Genomic DNA, 20,691 nt, shown 5'->3' with positions numbered 1-20,691 from the left:
CGACCAGTTACACAACATACCTGTCTGCTAAAGTACGGGTAGCGGAAGTATATACAAATTTTAGCAGAGAAACTTCTGGTGTGGACACTCAGAATTTCCACGCTCGAAAAGTCTTCGAATTGCTTTATTCTACGCAAAACGAACTGGGTAACGTCTGCACGATGCGAAAATTTTTGGGACGCTGCGCATTCTTCAAAAGCCCCGCCTTCGATTGCACACGTTGTGCAACCTAGAAAGGGCTAGAGATTCTCTCGCGCGTCGGGTACTGCGGTCGTGTCGGCACTGCTGTGCGCTTCGACCTTTTTTCTGAGATTCTGCAGCCTCGCCAGCAGCGTCTCGTACTTGTTTTCGAAGCCAATCCAGGAAAGAACACCACCCTGGTTTTTGGCTAGCTCCGCCTTGGCCGCCTCTTCGTACTTCCCGTAGTTGTCCGTGAAGCTGGCGAGCAACTGGTCCCGCAGAGATGACGGGAACGGGCAGTTGTCCGCGAGGCAGGACTCGATCGTATTACAGACGGCCACCCGGAGAGTCTCGTAGCGCATGGCCTTCGCGGCGCCCGGATTCCAGAAGCCTGACATGATGTGCTCGAGAGCGTCGAGGGCGCCGTCCACGTTTCCGACGCTGTCGTCCAGCATCGACTGGATGGACACGGCCAACGAGGACAGGCTGTGCGCGGGTGTCCAAGGCTGCCCGACCATGGTGCCCAGCAAGCTGAGACAGATGTGGCCGTTAGGCCAGATGTGCGGGTTGAACTGCACGCGACCTCCGTCGGTGGTCATGAAGCGCACCTTAGGCGGCGACATCGGGTACTCCTTGGTGCACTTGATGAGCAGGTGGAAGAAGCCGCCTTCGTACGACGTACCTGCGGCGCCCACAACGACGGCGTGAATCGTGGTTATGTCCTTCTCGTCGGGCGCCATGAACACTCCCGGCGGCGGGTCGGCGTGGAAGTCGGCAAGGTCACGCTTCACCCTCTCCAGGCATTGCTGGCTAGGCTTCTCGTTCGCGTTCCACCCCGGCATCATCTTTGGGCGCGGTCGATCCTAGCTGACTGCCTGCATGGAGAGGGGATGACGTGGCCGCGGATAGGCCTGGCGAAATGGAACCGATTCCGAATACTTTCGGGCGAGCGCGAGTCCGCTGATAATGATAATGATGAACACCCAAACGCGCCCGAACACCCAGGAGTGGGCATTGGCTATGAAGTGGGCATTGGTATGAAGAAATTGATAAATTAAGCGGGAGGGATGCTATAGTAACAATATTGAGACTAATGGTCTAATGGTTATGGTAATTATAAATTAAAGAAATCACCGTCCTAGCACTCCGTACAGATGGTTAACCAGCGAAGCTGAAACGTGCGGCCCCTGTGTTTATCACTGGATTAATCCAGACGGTACAAGAAAGTGTTTCTCAATTATTGGTTACGTGTTAAATTTGTATTTCTTAATGAGGTTAAACACACGTTCGGCTGCGACGGAGAAAACGACGTCACTGACAGTATATACCCAGTCCGTCGTTGTCGCCTTGCCGCTTGCTATTCTTCAAAATTATATTGCTTCAAAATTAAATCTGTCCGTCACGTAAGACAATGAACGGCTCATAGCCCCTTAACCAATGGCTCATACCACCACAAGTGCGGCTTCCCCATTACGGTGACAGAAGAGAAGTAATTTTACGCTGGAATGATGAGCGGCAACGGAACCAGTTGTGGTAGAAGACGACGACGGCGAACGCGGGGAGCAGTGGCACGAGCGCGTTCGCGCGGTTGCGCCGACGGGCATCAACGAGCCAGCTTTAGAAGAAGACGACGACGCTCGAGCCCTTGCTGGTGATGATAATTTTCGGCATGCAGGAGACAGACGGACGTCTCCTGTCGTAATCGTCATCGCTTAAATTCTTTCTCCCATGGAAGAAGGTAACCCAGGAGAGGCCCCGGCCAGCACGGACGTATTGAAGAAAGTGTGGCGGAAGTCACGTGCTGTTTTTCGCAAAGGAGCACTGGGACGGGTACCCCAAATGTCAACGTTGCCATAGCAACCGCGCTCCTGAATCTTTCGCTGCTGCTCTCGGTCTCTGAAAAGTGAGATAGCATTTTTCCAACAGTGTCTTTCTCGCAGCACCTTTTGTTTGCGAGAAACGCTGATTTTGGAGTTTGGTGTGTAAGCTTGAAAGTTGTGTTTTGGGTCTGTGAGTGTGAGTGTCGGTCAGCAACAGTTACACTCAAGCAATCACGGCGCGGGTCTTCATCGTCGTCTTCAACGTGCCACGGAAAAACACAGGAGCGCGTCGGCTTCACTAAAGCTGCTACAGAAGTTTCGTAGGCTTTGTTTTGACGCGCGTCAGCAGCACACACTTCCGGCGGCTCGTAACAAGGCAAGTTCAAAGTTCGCGCCCATCTGCTCTGGCGAGCTGCAGAACCCCTAATTGGAGGCGCAAAGGGAGATGGCACACCAACATGGCTGCACTTCCGGCTTCAAGAACGTGACATCAGGGCCTCTCCTGTTCTTTTATTTCCTCACTCACTCACTCACTCACTCACTCACTCACTCACTCACTCACTCACTCACTCACTCACTCACTCACTCACTCACTCACTCACTCACTCACTCACTCACTCACTCACTCACTCACTCACTCACTCACTCACTCACTCACTCACTCACTCACTCACTCACTCACTCACTCACTCACTCACTCACTCACTCACTCACTCACTCACTCACTCACTCACAGACGGACGAATCGGCTAGCCACATACAACTTCACTGTAAAATACTGCAATACTGCCTTTGGTGGCTCTGAGGAGGGCAGTGTTGTGAGGGCACAGAGTGGCCGCTGCGTAGTTCTGCCTTCTGCCCGTGCGTTTGAACTTGTAAGTGGTGCAACAAAAGCTACAAGTCCTTAAAGGAAGGAGGTGTTGTGGTCGCCACCTATATTCTATGAGCTGTCAGGTGGCGCCGACTGTGTCGGGGCAGGGATTGCGACACGGCACTAAAGACACTTAATGTTGCGACGCTCAAGCGAGTAGACGTGTCTCTCACCTTCGCACGCGGCGTCCGAGCCGCCTCAACACTCGACACTGCATATGGTACTTATATATGTGTACCCACAGTGGTTGATGGGCCAGAAAGATGTCCATGTAGAATGTGAAGCCTAGATGTTTGTGTCACATATCCACTCTGAGCCAAGAATCGGGGGTTTCCAATGCACTGACATTTGTTGTCCTTGTTGCTCTTATCAAGCATGTGGTTCCTACCCACTATGGTGTTTGGTCAAGAAATAGCTGGATCATTACAATTTATATTGAAGAATAAATTTCAGAATATCTGTGGACTTAGCACTGGTACAACGTAGAATTATCTGGTAAAATAAAATCAGTAATATCAGATCGAGTAAAAAATCATTAATTTATAAGCACATATAAAAGAAATATATAATTTTAACAAGGCATTAGGTTGGATTTCATAAGAAAGTTTTGGACAGCGGCGCAAGCGTCCCTGTGGCTGAATCCCAAAGTGGAGGCCCCAAACGAAAGAACTAAGATTTGCATGAACGAATAGCCATTGGTTATTCGTCATTTTCTTCTTCTGCAGTCCTTGCCGTTACATATATTTTTCTTTTTACCTGCTTTCTACTTCTCTCTCATATATTTCTTTTTGCTCTCATTCCCTAAAAGTTTCACATGCCCAATTTAAAGACGCCTTCCTTACGCCGCGAGTTTCTTGCTCATCCCCTATGGAGTATATGCGCATAATATTCTAAGATCATCATCATCATCATCTATCAGGAAGAGCCCATGGCCCAGTCGTGTACAGCTGTGTTTTATACCATGTTGTAAAACAATCGGTCCTATGTAGGCAAATTTAATTTTAGAGTGAAGCTGTTAAGGGCTAGGTTCCAGGAGATCGCGCCCGTGTACACCGAAAGTTGGAAACAATTTTGTCCCGTCTCGTTCACTTGGTATATACCAAAATTGGCATGGAAAGGTGCGAATGTATGTCTAACATGACCGATAGGTCATGACATCAAGCATCACAAGCACGTCTGTTACGTCACGATTAACGATAATAAAATCCCGTGTGGAGCATACCCGCATTGGATATGCGAGTATGAGTCAGGCGTAGAGTTTCTCACTATAACACCTAGAAGGTAATCTGGCGTCACCGTCTGTGCATAAAGGGCGATGTGCCGTCATGGGAATGACAGGATATCTGTCTGCGAGGCTTGTGTTGGCTGGTGTTGTACGAAGCTTCGTCTAAAACGTAGATATGGCTACACAAATTACGCGTTCTTAAAATAAAATCTACATAAAAGGCTTTCATTCACCCATATCACATCTCTCAATAAAGCGGGAGAACGGGGAGCGTTCGGCTACTCGTCGCTTTCGCATCCATTCGCGCTGTTGAGCGCGCCGGCGCTTTTTGAAGGCGCGCTCTTCCTCTTCGGAACGAGCGACACGGATCTTAACCATACCGATTCCAAGGGGCAACTGATGACGTCGCTAAGCGAATGGCTGTGTCAAGAGAGAATCAGACATAGCTATTGGTTGGCAGACTATTACGTTTTATCACCGACGTTTCGACCCGCATCGTCGTATACTAGCGTTTGAGCAACAGTGTCCATCGCTCCGGCGCATTGTTTTTGTCTCTTTGGGTCCCACGTGTGACAAGGGTAATTCAAGGTCGCGTTACAGGTCCCCCGAAACCACACGAAGAAGTGCCATTGAGCTTGGACCCTTTCTGCACATCACCAGGATCGGCCCACGTTTTTATAATTGTTGTTCTACGCGTCGTTTTGCCCTCGGACGCGATCCGCAAGAACCTAGCCACATACAGCTTCGCTGTAAATATCAGCGCAGCTTCACTGACTTAACGTCGCGAAGACTAATAAAACAGCGGAGCTGGCGCCTTCAACTTGGCTTTTTATACTTCCCGATGAGTCTTTCCGTACCGTTGCCGAGACAACGCCTCTCTCACTAGAAGTTCGGGTTAAACTGCTCCGCTGTTAAAACGGGTTTTTGTTTGGGATCCTGGGGCCGTATTCTGAAACGTTCGCCTAGGCGAAATTTCTTTTTTCGCTTTCAGGCGTGCGCTGATTGGCTGTTTTAGCAAAATTCTATGAGCTGATTGGGTGATTGAGCCCAACGTCATTCAATTTTGTTCAACCATGCCAATCAGCGCGCACGCTGATTTCGCCTAGGCGAACGTTTCAGAATACGGCCCCTGCATATTTCAAATCCGATTATATTATATGTGTGTTATGGGGCATATGGATTGTTCAATACGAATGCGCCAGTGAATGTTAGTCTCCTTTCAATTCTATATCTCCCCATTAGAAGCATTTTGTGGCACTTATTACAAACCTAAACATTTGAGCACATAATCTCTACACAACCGTTCGCTACACAGCAGTGACATTATTCTTACAACCGTTATCTACAAATCATGAATGCTTCACATTACGCTGACTTCAACTACAGTTACGTCAGATTTTCGCACTGTTAGACGGCTATTGCACACATTGTTTCCGAGAACTCGCATTACGTGCATGCCGTGTGCAAAAGAGCATGAGTTGACCATTGCGATCGCGTGCTTCACACTGCGAGGTAGTGTGGCGGTCTTCTTTCAGACTACTACTGACGGTTGCGCCCGTTGTTTCTCGGGCATCTTCCATGTAGCCGGCTTGCTGACATTGATATAGCCAACCTCCTTGGCTATATCCCGCATGAATCCGCCAATAAAGAAAAACAAATTGGGTAGGCTGTGTCAGGAACGCAGTCGAAATGGAATGCGTGAGGCGTCTTGTGCGTGCTGCAGAAGGTGCATGGGAAGGTGTATTATAAATGACGCAACCAAATAAATGACGCAACCAAATGCACAAGTTACGTTTATTCACACGTTACAGCCGTAATGGGCGTCGTATGGTTTGATTTTGCAAGCGTGCTCGCGGCCTATTTGTAGGGGGCCCGTTTGTTTCGCAACCCACCGCGGTGGCTCAGTCAGTTAAGTGTTGGGACTCTGGTAGCGTTAGGCCGGTGACTCTTCAGCCAAAGGAATGAGTACGTCCGGGAGTACGAGCGATAGAAAAAAAGGGTTTATTCTACATATTTACAGTGGCTCCAAATATGGAAGCCCACTCCATGGGAGAGCACTTTGAAAGTCTTAGCTCACAGCTCACTACATGCCTGAGCACATATCAGAACACGTCAGGACACCTCACTGCACCCAAGGTGTCTGCTTATAAAACATTTGTCTTCCCTAGTTGACCCGACTAGGGAATCTGATGACCTTGGTGTGGCCAGTCAGAGGGGTCGTATTGTTTACAGAACACCGCCTCTAATGTTGCACCTTCGAAGCAAGGACGAATCAATCTGGAAACAGGGGATTCACACTCCTTCTACGAAAGTTGTTTCCTTGGTTTCTATCTCTCAGTGGCGTTCGTCTTGCCAGGGTAGGGAGAGTGACCTTCACGCTGGTCCCCGCTTCCACGAAAGGTGGCGGTTGTGGTCGCTTCGCGAGCTTCTTTGTCATCGCGTCCCAGCCGGTGTCGCGCCGCGTCGCCGGGTAGGCGGCCGCTGATGAAGGGGGTGGCATCGGGGGAAACACAAATGATGCGCACTGCCGATTTGGGGCACTTGTTTGCCCGTCAACGTCGGTGTCGGGCACTGTCGCCGCATGGACGACGCTGATGAAAGGGCCTGCCTCGATGGGAAACAATCAAAGAATGCGCCCGGCCGCGGGACGCAACATAAGGCGTAGCGCTGCTGAGCACGAGATCGCGGGATCGAATCCCGGCCGCGGCGGCCGCATATCGCTAGAGGCGAAATGCGGTTATATTTGAGTTTGATGGATTGTACCCACTATGGCTGAGTGATCGAGCTTTCTCAAGCCCGACCACTCCTGCCCCAATCGACAAACGTACTGCCGAGTTATATGCCTGTCTGTACGCCGAGCGAGATGCTAAATCTATCTCCGACTGTGTCGCGTGTGGCGCGACAACAGAGCCATCCTTGCACGCAACACATACATGGTTGTGCAATCGCTTCTTTCCTCTACATAACGATGTGAATGCAAGGCGCGCGAGTACTATGCTCGGAAAGCATGATTTCTTTAAATGCAGTTTTAGCAAGCGGCCTTCTGCAACCGATTTTAAATATGTTTCACGTCAACATGTTTCTCGGCTTCCGAAGAAGTGTGATTCATCAGGAAGCAACAAAACGACATTGTGCCCCTATATCATCATCGTCAACAACAACGACAACAACACCCTATTTATGTTCAATGCATGACGAAGGCCTCTCCCAGAGATATTAATTAACACGACGGCATAGCAACGACAGTTTGACGACGCTGGAATGACGATGACGCAATGACGATGGTAGAATAACGACGTGTGTTTGTGCATGTGTTTGTACCGCTGGTGATTAAGATCACCGTTAAAGAATAAATGTGTATATGTGCGTGCGTAGCTGGCGCTCGAATGAGAGAAGCATGCGTACGGTTTGTACATAGGACTACTGCGCCTGCGGCGTGAGAGGTTCGATACCACGATCTATCACACCAACTGCATCTCCTACCAGACTGTCATTGGAGCCGAATTTTACACGCACAAGCCTACGTGTCATCGCTCCTAACCACTGCAGTCACTCTGGTAATCTTTGTAGGCGTCTGACAAATACTTCGCCTTTGTCTGATTACCGACAAAATCATAACAGTCTTCGTGAACCACTTTGGTAGCAACGAAAGCCACTTAGCTCAATATTTTCTTGCAACGCCCTTAAAGAGAACAAACGCGATGTTGAAGGTCATATTTGGCGAGAACGCTCTTTTTTAACAGCCGGAAAAGCCGAAACGTGGAGGCCGACCCTTATTAGCAAGAAATTAGACCACTGCACGGGCTCGGGCTTACCCGAAAGCCCGGGCCCGGCGCGGCCCGTGGGCCGGGCCGGGCCGGGTAGAGCAGTTTTTTCACGGGCTCGGGCCGGGCTCGGGCCACGGCGTGTGCTTTTTGACCCGGGCCCGGGCCGGGCTCGGGTTTTTTGACGTGGGCCCGGGCCGGGCTCGGGCTTTCTGCGAGTTATTCTCGGGCTTCTCAACTCTGAAAAACATGTATTTTTCGGTCTCGGGCCGGGTTCGGGCCAGTTTCGAGTCGGGCTCGGGTCGGGCTCGGGCTTAAGGTAAAGGGGTGGCGGGCCGGGCCGGGCGGGTGACGTAGACTATTTCCGGGCCCGGGCCGGGCCCGGGTCTCGCCATAAATGTTTTGATCGGGCTCGGGCGGGCCGCCCAATGTAAAAACGGGCCCGGGCCGGGCCCGGGCCACAAAAACCGGCCCGTGCAGTGCTCTACAAGAAATATCGCATTACGTGAATGTCACCGTGTAGGTGTGAGGTTGTTGTTGTGATAGTTGCAGTGACCCAACTTGACGTCAAAGAGGCAGAACCACTTCACTTGGGATCCCACTTCACTTGGGATGCACACTGCAGACAGACAGATCGCTCACGCTGAAGCTTCTACAAGGAATATCATGGTGACGCAGAAGCGTCGATGAACTTTGATTGTAATTTATATCAGCCGGTCCTCCCAGTGATTTAATCTTTCAGTGATGTGCTTGGAAACTGACGATTTCTGGACCCAACATTTATAATTAGTAATTTTTGGAAAGACAGTAAACACTGTTTCTGCATAGTCGTAATGCTAATAAAGGAGTGTTTATTAATATTGTAATGAGGAAGAAGAAACAGATGTACTCGATCGGGAACATATAAAAAAGATATTCGTTTCAAGCGTGGTTCAGCTGACAACGACGCAATAGTCACCGTGTAGTTCTCAGAACCAATTTGTATCTGACAAAATAAGGAATTAAAACAATCAAATGAACAAGGAACAAACGACGAGTCTTAAGTCACGCTGCATGCGTAAATCCGTGCGAAAAGTCCGTTTTCAGCGACGGTAACTATTCAGTGACATTGAAGACAACCCTGGTGTACGGCACTACGACACCCTAACGACGCGGAGCTCTTTCTCAAAAGTCGGAGACCTAAAAATACAGTTTGAATGCTCGCGACACCTGCCGGCTACATACTTTCAAGCGCATTGGCGGAGCGGAGAAGTGAGCCCAGACTACCCCTGCTGCCACCTCACGCAAAGCGGCGGCAACTCGAGAGCCGTCGCGTCATGCGCGGCGCATTGGCGGAGCTGCGCCGTTTGGCCACCTCTCCTATTCTACCACCGTGGTCTGGAGTGACCATGTATTTGCTTTCGCAACAAAACATTGATATCACCGCGACAGAATGGCGTTAATGGAGCGACCACGATGACAGGGAGACGCGTCTACGAAAACGTCGTAATAGCGACGGTATAGAACGATGACGACGGTATGGCTAGGACGGCCCGACGGTCGTGGCGTAATGACACTGATATGACAACGCAGCTGTGACAACTATTTGAAGGCGCTGGAAGTATGATGCCAAAAAAAGACGACGAAGGGAGGATTACAATGGCACGAATTCGATGGAATGACGAAGATGGCGCGTTGGTGTTGGGGGTTAGGCCTGCGCTATATACGTTTATCACCCGCTTCCATGGGACGCCTAGATTTTCAATATGTCCGGTACCGGCCAATTGTGCCAGACAACAGGTAACAACCACCGCCCGAAAACTGGGTGGGCAAGGCAAAGAAAGCTTCCTTGTAAAAGCTTTGGGAATTCGATGACAGATGCTTTTATTGCAATACATATTGGAAACACACTCGAGGCGCGTTCGCGCCATCGGTGCCGCCGCCGCCGTGTTGTCACGGTATTGGTGGTGCCATGCGCGGCCCTCCCGCGCGTAATGTCTCCTGACATGTATGAGACACGCTGTGCGCTTGGCTGCAAAAACGGCGAAGCCGAATGGACGCCCCGTCACGCTCTGCTACACTGTAGCTCTGCTCTATCGGCTGTACAGCGCAGCCATGACATCGTTCTGGCTTCCACTGCTCTGGCGTTGCAGCGCGGCTATACGCTTCTGCCATGGCCGCTGGATAAAACAAAAAAGGTTTTATCCAGCCGCCGTGCTTCTGCATTGCACGCATAAACACAAGCGTTCCTGCAAATGAGCTGCTGCGTGTTTGCCACAATCGTGCATGCGGTGGTCTGAGCAACAGCTCCTAGGAGCTGTTGGTCTGAGAGGCGCAGACAGCAAGCTTAGAACCTATAAATGCCTCACGCTCAGCGTCGCGCCAACTTGAATTGTTCAATACGTATTGTTGAACACTGTGTGTGAGGAACTTAAGCGAAAAGCTAAATCTTTTAATTGCTTTGACTGCTTCGCCTTTCGTGCAAAACTTCCAACTATTTGTTGAAGAACGGCTCTCGGAAGTATTTTTTGAGCCCAGATCCTAGGCGCCCGTTCCTGTGTTGAGCGTCGGCGTCGGCGTTACCGGCAGAACGAATGAGCGGAGCGCAGCAGACGACGAAAGACGGCGACAGCGACGACAGGGCGAGGAGGAAACCGGAGAAGGAGAGTACGGCGAAAGGGTGAGGAAGAAAGCGAAGTGAGGCACGAGACGTGCTCCACGTCGGCGACCCGCTCCGAGATGGCACCATAGTAGCGTGCGCCGTCACTCACTTGCCGATGACGTCATTACTAAGGCAGGCGGCGGCGTCCACTGATACCATATATGGGAACAAAGCGCTGGCATGGACTTCAGACCTGCTGCGCATGCGCTACTTCGCCTGCGACCCCACCGTTATGAAGAATGTGATTCGCGCGATTCATGCGTTCCCGTGTTCACGCTTTCTTTCTGAACAACGATCGATGCAACCGGTTCAATTCACAACACCTAAAGAACTGCGCTCAAATTTCGCATTAGGTAGTATCGTAATCGTTGGTGAATTTTGGCCCTACAACTATTAGATGAGAAATTACTGTTGTGGGAAGCTGAGAAAGCAGACATTCCAAAAGTCGTATAACTGATTTATACATATATGATCTATCCGAAACACATAATTTGGTTCGACGCTGCGCAGCGATCTTCGAAAGTCCAGCTTTCCATTTTTCCTGCATCAGTTAGCTACGCAACACGGCTACAAGTCACGTGTGAAGGAACGCTCTATTTCCGGTGTCGGCCTACAAGGGTCTCACACGTTCAACATGTTGTGCAGCATAGAGGGAACTAGTGATGCTCTTGCGTGCCGGCTGCAGCGGTCGTGGCAGCAGCATTGCGCTCTTCGATCATCGTGATGAGGTTCTGCAGCCTCGTCAGCAGCCAGCGTCTCGTAATTATTATCGAAGCCGATCAAGGCAAGAAGCCCGCCCTGGTTGTCGAGCAGCTCCGCCTTGGCCGCCTCTTCGTACTTCTCGTAGTTATCCGTGAAGCGGGCTATCAAATGGTCCCGCAGATATGGCTGGTGATGATGTGCTCGAAAGCTTCGAGGGTGTAGTCGCGTTCGACATTGCCGTCCAACGTCGGCTGGATGGACACGGCCACCAACGGCACGTTATGTGTGGGTGTCCAGGGCTGCCCAACCATGGTGCTCCGCAAGCTGAGACAGATGTGACTGTTGGACAAGACGTGCGGGTTGAAGTGCCCGTGCCCTCCATCGGTTGTCAGGAAGCGTACAAGAGGGTACTTGATGAGCAGGTGGAAGAAGCCGCCCTCGTACGACGTGCCTGCAGCTCCCGCCACGACGGCGTGGACGGTGGTTATGTCCTTCTCGTCGGGCGCCATGAATACGCCCGGTGGCTGGTCGGCGTGGAAGTCGGCAAGGTCACGCTTCACCCTTTTCAGGCAAGCCTGGCTCGGCTCCTCGATCAGGTTCATCGTAGCTTTCCAGGACGGCATCATTTCTTGGCAAGACCTAGCCTACCGACCTGCCTGGGTACGAGACGACGGGTCCTGCAGGTCACCCTTGGTCTTCTTCTTGTTACCCATCGATGGCGCATGCCCACTACAGGACACCGACCAAGAAGCAGGCGGTTTTAGAAGTAGAAGTGGCAACGGGTCTTTCCGGTGCCACTCTTCCAAGTTTCCGACCAAGATAAAACTTGCACTATTGCAGCGTGGGCTAGAAAAAAGGAAATGCGGAAATGGGATGACACCTATGCCTAATTTCTAGACAATATACTTTAATATCTAGATATCAAATAAAGAATCCGTGGATAATGCTGAAATTATAAAATTCCCGCAGAACCCATCGCACGATGAACATCGACGCTATAATTCCATTACGAATTTAATGAATATCGCGACACACCGTATTGCCGCCGCAGAAACGAATTCGAGTGACGCGTGTGTTCCTGAAGCGTGGGAGTTCCTCTCCCACGCTTCACATTATAAACGCTGCGTCATCTAGCCGTGCCACCGAGAAGTGTATTGCATATGACGCGGGTTCGATTCCGCCCAGCGCCGGATAAATTTCTGTGATATATTATTTGTTGTCGTTGAAGAGCGGCCCATACACACGGTAGGTGCCCAGTTGGTGTCACAGATATGCATTGAAGAGTGACACATCCATACGCACTGGCACATACCAAGTGAACCAAGTTGACCGGAAACAGGTTCATTGAGAGCGACAAATACCGAGAGGTACCGAGAGGCCAACTAGTGACGCTAGTTGGCCCGATGCTGCACTCATTAAATCGTGGACTAGCCAGTGACCTAAGTTGGTGCAAAGACGGATAGAAAGTCCCTTAAGAGTACGTGATGTTCCCCCCCAAAAATACTGATAGCGTTAATGGGGCCATTGTTCTCCGTGTCTAGTAAACTTTTAAGCTGCAAGAAATGCCTCCCTGCGACTCTATCATAGGGAAAACGCCCCAAGGTAGAGAATGGTTGGTGAAGTTCGTTATATACCAAGTTGGCGACATGTAACTATTCAAACCTTTCTGTACCTTGAAAATCGGCTGGCAAGATAGGAAAAAAAAAATGCTCACTAGATTTATGTATAGTGCAAGAGTGTTCATTTCTTAACTGAGCAATTCGGCATGACAGTTTTGTAAAAGGAACTTCCAATTGTCTTGAGGTACAATTGAATGTACCCTCTGATTGTATCCGAGAGCCGAAGCTCCAAACGAAAGCATATGATGGCTTTCGATGGCATTCGGCCGAGCGTGTATGCGCTGATTGTGATGGATCACGATGAACACTCACACGCCTCCAAAAATCGGCACACACCCATAGTCGGGGAATGGGTAAGAAGCGTTGGAATAACGAGGGGTAAGAAATATGTAAAAGAGTGGGGATATGTTTACGTAGGATCAATTATAAAGCTAGAACTCAGATTGTGAGACAAGAATAAACATTCTGCGGTGATCTAGCGGTAAATCCGAAAGAAATGCGGTAGCATTACGTCGCACCATATATATATATATATATACGCTCTTCTAAGCTATCCCATTCCCTCTTTACTTTCACCACATGACCATCTTCCCACATCATAAACACTTTTTTTTTTCAACTTTGACACTCCTAATGCTAAAGCATTAATATGCGGGAAAGGATATGGTGTCGCTGTGTCCGGAGGTGCACAAAGAAAATATAGTTGCTCCCTAAAGGTCTGTCGACTTCAAGAACTTCATTAATGCCTCTATAGCTTTCTCGGCTTGTGATTCATGTGACCACGGTATAAGCTTGATATATATACTTTTTTCACGTTCACATTTCCAATGCTAACAACGCACTAACAGATAGAGAAAACAGAGCGTCCGTGATCTAATGGGCAGAGCAAAGAGCTTGCGTGCTGGAGGGTCACGGGTCGAAACCGACCATCAGATATTTTTATCATTAAAATTTCTTTTTTTCTAGTCGCAAGGAGTGACATAGTGCCCCAAGTTGGCCATAAAGGGCAAGAAAATTAAAAATCGCAAATTGGGCAGAAGATCGAATGAAAGCCGTCGCTTTAAAAAGTGTCGGTATACCTTTGGCTCTTCCAGATCAGCGCGGAAACTTTGTAAGCGCGTCATATAAAGCTGTAAACACCCGTAAAACGTAGGTATTGGCAACTCCAGAATACGTTACTTGTGCTGGCAACACTGTCCAGATAAACTAAAGTGACTACGACATCCAGGTTAACGGCGGCTCTTTCGCTTGGGGCTGCGCTCAAGCTTTACCTTTGTGGTGTCGACTCGAGGTGTTTGGTCGAAGCCGAAAGGATCCTTGCTGCTGACCGCCTTATTTAAATCGGTCTCACGGATTTCAGCGATGAAAACGCGGAAATGTTTGAGCGGTGCATGAAAACGACCGGCCTGCCCAACGAGCCGCATCAGATTTTTTAAATGTGAAGCGTCTTTCAAGGGAGCCGGAGTTTAAAAAAAAGCTGCAGTTTCACCCGAAAGCCGAAGCATCGATTGCGATTACGAGCGCTGTTTGCTGTTGCTTCCAAATTTCTTGAGAGAAAATAAAGTGTCAATTGAACGCGTTGAGTGAGAAAAGAGCATCTTCTGCTTGCACCGCGAAACTAAAGCATGCTATGAAAACGATATGTCACCTCGCGGAATAACATGTGTCATGATCAACTTCAGACCTTCCGAGGTGGTTATCATTTCTGCTACCGTGCCTGCAGACGACAGTACATTGGCGTGATTATTCCTGCTCCTTAAAGCATTAGTAACAGTAACACTGGAGCAGAAAACAATACAGGAGCAAAGCCAAATGCAGCTCAAGTATATATCACTATATATTTATTAAAATGCCTGCCTAAACAAAGTACACTCCGTGATTTGAAACGCTAGCAAGATTTCTAACATAAATAAAAAAATGGAATGCTCTACTCGGCGGGAAGAAAGAAATCGTTGATGCACCCACGCTGACGCCTGGTGGCACGTCTCCTCCATCACGACTACCAACGTCGATGACCATGAGCAACCGTCGTGCATATGGAAGCTGCACTACGCTGCACACGCTAGCACAACGCGAAAGACGAAGCACGTAACTGACACACTAATACAACGCGCAAGACAAAGCACGTAACTGAATCGTCACCGAGTCAAATCAGCGCGTACAGCGCGTCGTAATTGCAGCCTCCGCGATCAACTTCAGAAACATTTTCAGAGCTAATTGCGGAGGCCACGCTCCGCTGTGCTGAGTACGGTGAACGCCACCTAGGTGGCGTTGGTAGTGCTTCTTGATGCCAGCGTCCCTTCGAATGCTGGCATCGAGGCGTCGTAGTGCTGAGACCACCGAAGCGTTCACTGTCGGTGCGCGTTAGTGTCATAATGCAGTACTTCTCTTTTCTGCTCGAAGGCGGCGGCACCGTCCCGAGCAAGAGCGCGGGTACACGGAGGAGTGTTAGATATATAAGGCGCGTCTGTGTAGCTCTCTGCAAATGCGTTTGTGGCGCAATGGGTTAAACGCTCGGCGATCTATCGTCGCGGACCGAGAGGTCGTGGGTTCGATTTCCAAATTTTGCATGTTTGTGGAACTTTTTCTTCTGGTTTCTTTCTTTGTATTATGTTCTATGACGTATTTCCGTGACGGAAATACGTCAGTGAAGTCTTGGTGGACCTCGGCATAAAACACTTTCGTGTTAAAAAAAAAAAGGAATGCTATACTCGGCGGGAAGAAAGAAATCGTCCGGAAGGGAGTGTTTCGATCAAACTGGTGTTAGACAGTTTTAGTTTAGCGTGGTTACCGGAATAGCGGGCGTAGGAATGCTCTACTCGGCGGGAAGAAAGAAATCGTCCGGAAGGGAGTGTTTCAATCAAACTGGTATAGTATCAGTCACCTTTTGCCAATGCAGAAGGTTCTTATCCAAGCCGCTCTCCGATGCTTGTCTTCTGCTTCTTTCGGGAAAAGATGAAATCATACATTGCTGTCTTTCCACAGTGATGACACGCATATAAGGGTACACAACAGAAGTTTTTTTCGACTCGCAGATTTCTGGGCATAATCATTGACAGAGATCTCTCAAGGAGCCCGCACATTACCTACTTGAAACAGCGCCTGACAGCAGTCTCCGAGCTTTTCAAGTTTCTGGGGAGAAAGACTTGGGGAATGTCAGTGCATGCAACGTTGGAATTGTACAGGGCTCTTTTTCTGGGCTTTTTGAGATAGTTTGCCCGTACTGACCAACGCTTGCAGGACAATTCTTCGTGCTCTACAGGCCATTCAAGCTCGGGCTTGCCTTGGTTTGCCTCAGTGCGCATCAACTGTGGCGACTATTGCAATTGCTCGAGACCAACCCATACAAACACACATTGCGGTGGAAGTGCTGAGAGTGCACATTAAGCACTATGCCCGTGCCCGTTCCCGTCATCTTGCAACAATAACGTCAGAAAGGCAGCAGGCATCGTTTCGTACTACGATTTCGGATTACACCCGCCTTCCATCAGGCTTCACCCCCGCAACTAAGCCATCGATTCCTCCATGGTGTTTAGCTTCAGCGCACCTCACCGTACCAGGAATCAGAAAAAAATTTGAGCTGTCATCACCTGCCCTTAAATAGCTAGCGCTGCTCCTTTTGCACGAGAAGTACGCCTACCACGCACAGATATATCAGCAGCTCTCCAGTGTTCCCCTGGAGCCGTGGTTTTGAAGCGAAAGCTTCATTACGCTACCTCTGGCAGCAGTCGGCGACTCAACAGTTTCACCTTGAGAGCTAGAGGGGAAATCACAAGAGAGCATTATGGCGCGTTTATAAAGCCTCCATGATTGTTTTGGTTAACTTGCGAGTTTTGCAACTACATCAATATAGTGTTGCGGACAAGTTCAATATGCAGATTGAGCTGTTAAGTTACCTTAACCTTGATTCGGATCTTTTAGGCTAACGTCTTAAAGCAAAGTAAATGTATGCCTAAACTGTGCGGTACAAGTGTTTGTTTCTAATGGATCCAGAAAGAAGCTGGTGTGATGTCGAAGGTGGGACTTGCTTTAACACGAAAGTATTTTGAAGCGAAAGCTTCATTAGGCTACCTCGGGCAGCCGTCGGCGACTCAACAGTTTTCCCCTTGAGAGCTAGAGGTCAAACCAGAAGAGAGCATTAAGGCGCGTTTATAGTCCATCGGCACGCGGGCGAGCGCCATCAGACGCCGGGCGCGTCGGAGCGCATTGACCGCGCGTCCGGTTACGTTGGCGGCGCCAGTACGTCGAACCATCGGTCGAACTATAGCCGCTGTTGTTCTCGCCAACGTCACATAACGTGTGCGCGCGTTCACGCTAGGTCGGACTATATTTAGGCCTTTACGGAGCCCTGAAAGGAGACATTGCCGCCGTTGCCCGAGTAGAGTTGGGCGAAAGCACACCTCGGCAACAGCTAGACAATGGGCCTAGCCAGGGCAGTGAAGCTTTCGCTATCAACCAGGGCTAACCAAAGCTAAACCAAAGCAATTTTTTTTTCTCAGCCAGAGTCACCACCATCAGTTTCAAGACGTGTCACCCAACGTCTCGTCAGCCGAGAACAACCTTGAAGATGGTGCATATTTAGTGGCCCAAAGGCAGCACTGCAGTCTTGACTATCAGCCCTGCGGCGTGGGCCACACGAACAACTGATATTCGAGATTAGAGAGCTAATCCATACCTTGGCTGAGCAAGGATATACCACGTGACATTTCGGTGGTTTCCAAGTCACTGAGGCGTCATAGGCCACGAGCACGCCGATAACGCTGCTCGGTCGGCTCTTAAAGGCGACAAAGAAGAGTCGATACCGTTATCAAGGACAGATGCCTCTAGAAAACGTCGAATGCTCACCCTTGATCTCACGTTCTCCATGTGGAACACACGAAGTTTTCAGAGCGACCGGCTGCACCACCTAGACTCTTCTCTTCGCCTTTGCATCCCCGCTGGTCTCTGCCGACGCAAAGCTACCCTTCTTTGTCGAGTATGGCTAGGAGTAGCCTTTACCAAGTCTTTTGCTTTCCGAATCGGATGGGCCGAAAACGCCTCGAGTGATGACTGCGGTAACGAGGAGACTCTTCAACACCTTCTCAATGACTGTCCTCGCTGCAACTTCGAGACAGGGTCGCTCGCAATCGCGATAGCGCGCTTGGACCAAACACCTTTAACAGAGTAAACCATATTAGAATGCCGACATCGCAAGCAATCGCCGCGGAGGGCGACGAGGGCTCTGTTGCAGTTTTGAAGGACTACAGAATAGGGCAACGGCTGTAGCCTGAACTGATGTTTACAGTGTTACAAGTGCTATTGCGCTGTGCAGTGATTGTTTCCGGTGACAGTGAAGCACTGTGATTGTGTATCTCGGCGCCCTTTCTTTCTCTATCTCGACTTTCCTGTCACTTTACCTCCCCCTCCCCTCTCTAGCCAGCGTAGGGTAGCAAACCGGACCTTCCTCTCTGGTTAACCTCCCTGCCTTTCCCCTTTCTTCTGTCTCTTCTCGCTCTTTCTACATCCGTCTTCTTTTCACCTGCGGGCTTGTGCGCGGCGGCATCATGACGATTTCAGAACTACGAGGCATTCGGCGCATGCCGTGATAGCAGACTCTCGCTTCAAGCTTGAACCTGGATCGGCTGTTTCTCGGCGCAGCCGCTAGCTGTCAAGCGTTTGCTTGCAGTCACCAAAGCAATTTTCATTGAGCCGTTAATAAAGCAGTACACATCGAAATTTTCTTGCACATCACGCCTAGCAAGTTTACCATTTACTGTACGTAAGCCTCCAGACGTTGCGAAAACTGACTGTTTCCAGACGCTGCGAAAAACGCGCCACCCTCTCTAGCAACACTAACAGCGTCGTAGCATAATATTTTCTTCGAGTGCAGTTGCGTAATTTCTGGTGCTTAACGGCAAGCCTATAAAAAATATCATGTGCAATTGGTACGTCGCCTTTAATCAAGTAGCTGCATGAAATAGTTTAGAAAGGGAAGTTCAGCATCGAGCAGTTACGCATGATACCTGCTTGCTAAAGTACGGGTAGCGGAAATATTTTTTTTCTATACAAATTCTAGCAGAAAAACTTCTGGTGTGGACGCTGCGAAATTGCACGCAAGAAAAGTGATATAATTTTTTTATTCTCTGCTAAAAGGAGCGTTTAACGTCTGCAGAATGAAAGTTTCGTGGGACGCTGCACATTCTTGAAAAGTCCCACAGATGTTGTGCAAGCTAAAAGGTGTTAAAGATTTTCTCGCGCATCGGCAGCTGCGGTCGTGGCGGTATTGTTGTGCGCTTCGACCTTTTTTCTGAGATTCTGCAGCCTCGCCAGCAGCGTCTCGTACTTGTTTTCGAAGCCAATCCAGGAAAGAACACCACCCTGGTTTTTGGCTAGCTCCGCCTTGGCCGCCTCTTCGTACTTCCCGTAGTTGTCCGTGAAGCTGGCGAGCAACTGGTCCCGCAGAGATGGCGGGAACGGGCAGTCGTCCGCAATGCAGGACTCGATCGTATTACAGACGGCCACCCGGAGAGTCTCGTAGCGCATGGCCTTCGCGGCTCCAGACAGAAGCCTGACATGAGCCTGACATGAGCCTGAGCCAGAAGCCTGACATGATGTGCTCGAGAGCGTCGAGGGCGCCGTCCACGTTTCCGACGCTGTCGTCCAGCATCGACTGGATGGACACGGCCACCGAGGACAGGCTGTGCGCGGGTGTCCATGGCTGCCCGACCATGGTGCCCAGCAAGCTGAGACAGATGTGGCCGTTAGGCCAGATGTGCGGGTTGAACTGCACGCGCCCTCCGTCGGTCGTCATGAAGCGCACGTTAGGCGGCGACATCGGGTACTCCTTGGTGCACTTGATGAGCAGGTGGAAGAAGCCGCCCTCGTACGACGTACCTGCGGCGCCCACAACGACGGCGTGAATCGTGGTTATGTCCTTCTCGTCGGGCGCCATGAACACTCCCGGCGGCGGGTCGGCGTGGAAGTCGGCAAGGTCACGCTTCACCCTCTCCAGGCACTGCTGGCTAGGCTTCTCGTTGGCGTTCCACCCAGGCATCATCTTTGGCCGTTGTCGAGCCAAGCTGACGGCCTGGAGAGGAGATGACGTGACCGCCAGTGGGCCTGGTAGAATGGAACCGATTCCGAATACGTTCGGGTGTAGATGTAGATGTAGAGCCTTGGTGTTAGTGGCACATACCCACTCTGGGGTGAGCGCGAGTGCGCTGATAATGATAATGATGAACACCCAAACTTCGCCCAAACATTGGCAAGTACCCACAAGTGGGCATTGGCGATGAAGTTGGTGGCAATACAGGAGAAATAATTAAGTTAAGCGGGAGCGATAATAGTAACTATGTTGAAACTAAAACTCTAATGGTTACGCGAATTATAAATTAATAATACTGGAATTAAAATCGCGCGTAGTTGAAATGTAGCCTTAGCATCGAGACAACAATAGTGAAATGGAATAGGGGAAAATAATAAGCCGTAGGAGAGAGAACAGGGGAATCAAAGCATGCTTACTTTGAAAATGATGAAATGGAGCTTCGTATTTCAGGGAAAATTCCAGAGTTGCCCGTCATTCGGAGCAGTGACGCAATATCTGAAGAAATATTAGGCACAGTAAGACTTGCGCTGTTTCTTGCAGTGTTTGTTGAAGTAAGCATTCGCAGATGCGCAAGATTAATGTCCTTTCGAGAGAAAAAATTTTCCCCCTACTCCTCCTAAAGACGAACCCATCTCACTAATTTTGTCGATGGTAATGCTATTAGCATTCAAGCAATATATCTATACCCTTTATTGCTGAAGTCACGTTTCTTTAAATCTGGAGTGGTCGTTCTGAGACTTCCGTTGCTTCGGGTATACATGCGGCCTACACTGTCTCCAGTATCG

At 49.8% G+C, this 20,691-nt stretch overlaps 3 protein-coding genes across 3 annotated transcripts; all 3 read right to left on the bottom strand.

The window, feature by feature from the left end:
* Positions 1-239: 239 nt before the first annotated feature.
* On the bottom strand, positions 240-1,025 carry LOC119445126 (ubiquitin-conjugating enzyme E2 Z). The gene has a single exon (XM_037709450.1). The coding sequence runs from the start codon at positions 1,023-1,025 to the stop codon at positions 240-242; it is 786 nt and encodes a 261-aa protein (XP_037565378.1).
* Positions 1,026-11,367: 10,342 nt separating this feature from the next.
* On the bottom strand, positions 11,368-11,805 carry LOC119445125 (ubiquitin-conjugating enzyme E2 Z-like). The gene has a single exon (XM_037709449.1). It carries the CDS (start codon positions 11,803-11,805, stop codon positions 11,368-11,370), a length of 438 nt encoding a protein of 145 aa, XP_037565377.1.
* A 7,236-nt stretch (positions 11,806-19,041) lies between these two features.
* LOC119445124 (ubiquitin-conjugating enzyme E2 Z) lies at positions 19,042-19,858 on the bottom strand. The gene is made up of 2 exons (XM_037709446.1): positions 19,410-19,858; positions 19,042-19,369 (listed from the first exon to the last, which is right to left on the bottom strand). The coding sequence occupies exons 1-2, from the start codon at positions 19,856-19,858 to the stop codon at positions 19,042-19,044; spliced, it is 777 nt and encodes a 258-aa protein (XP_037565374.1).
* Positions 19,859-20,691: the final 833 nt, after the last annotated feature.

The sequence above is a fragment of the Dermacentor silvarum genome, chromosome 3 (assembly GCF_013339745.2).
Source record: "Dermacentor silvarum isolate Dsil-2018 chromosome 3, BIME_Dsil_1.4, whole genome shotgun sequence".
NCBI classification, from domain to species: Eukaryota; Metazoa; Arthropoda; class Arachnida; order Ixodida; family Ixodidae; genus Dermacentor; species Dermacentor silvarum.
The sequence above is the reverse complement of the archived record's forward strand: the minus strand, read 5'-3'. Positions and strand labels throughout refer to the sequence as shown.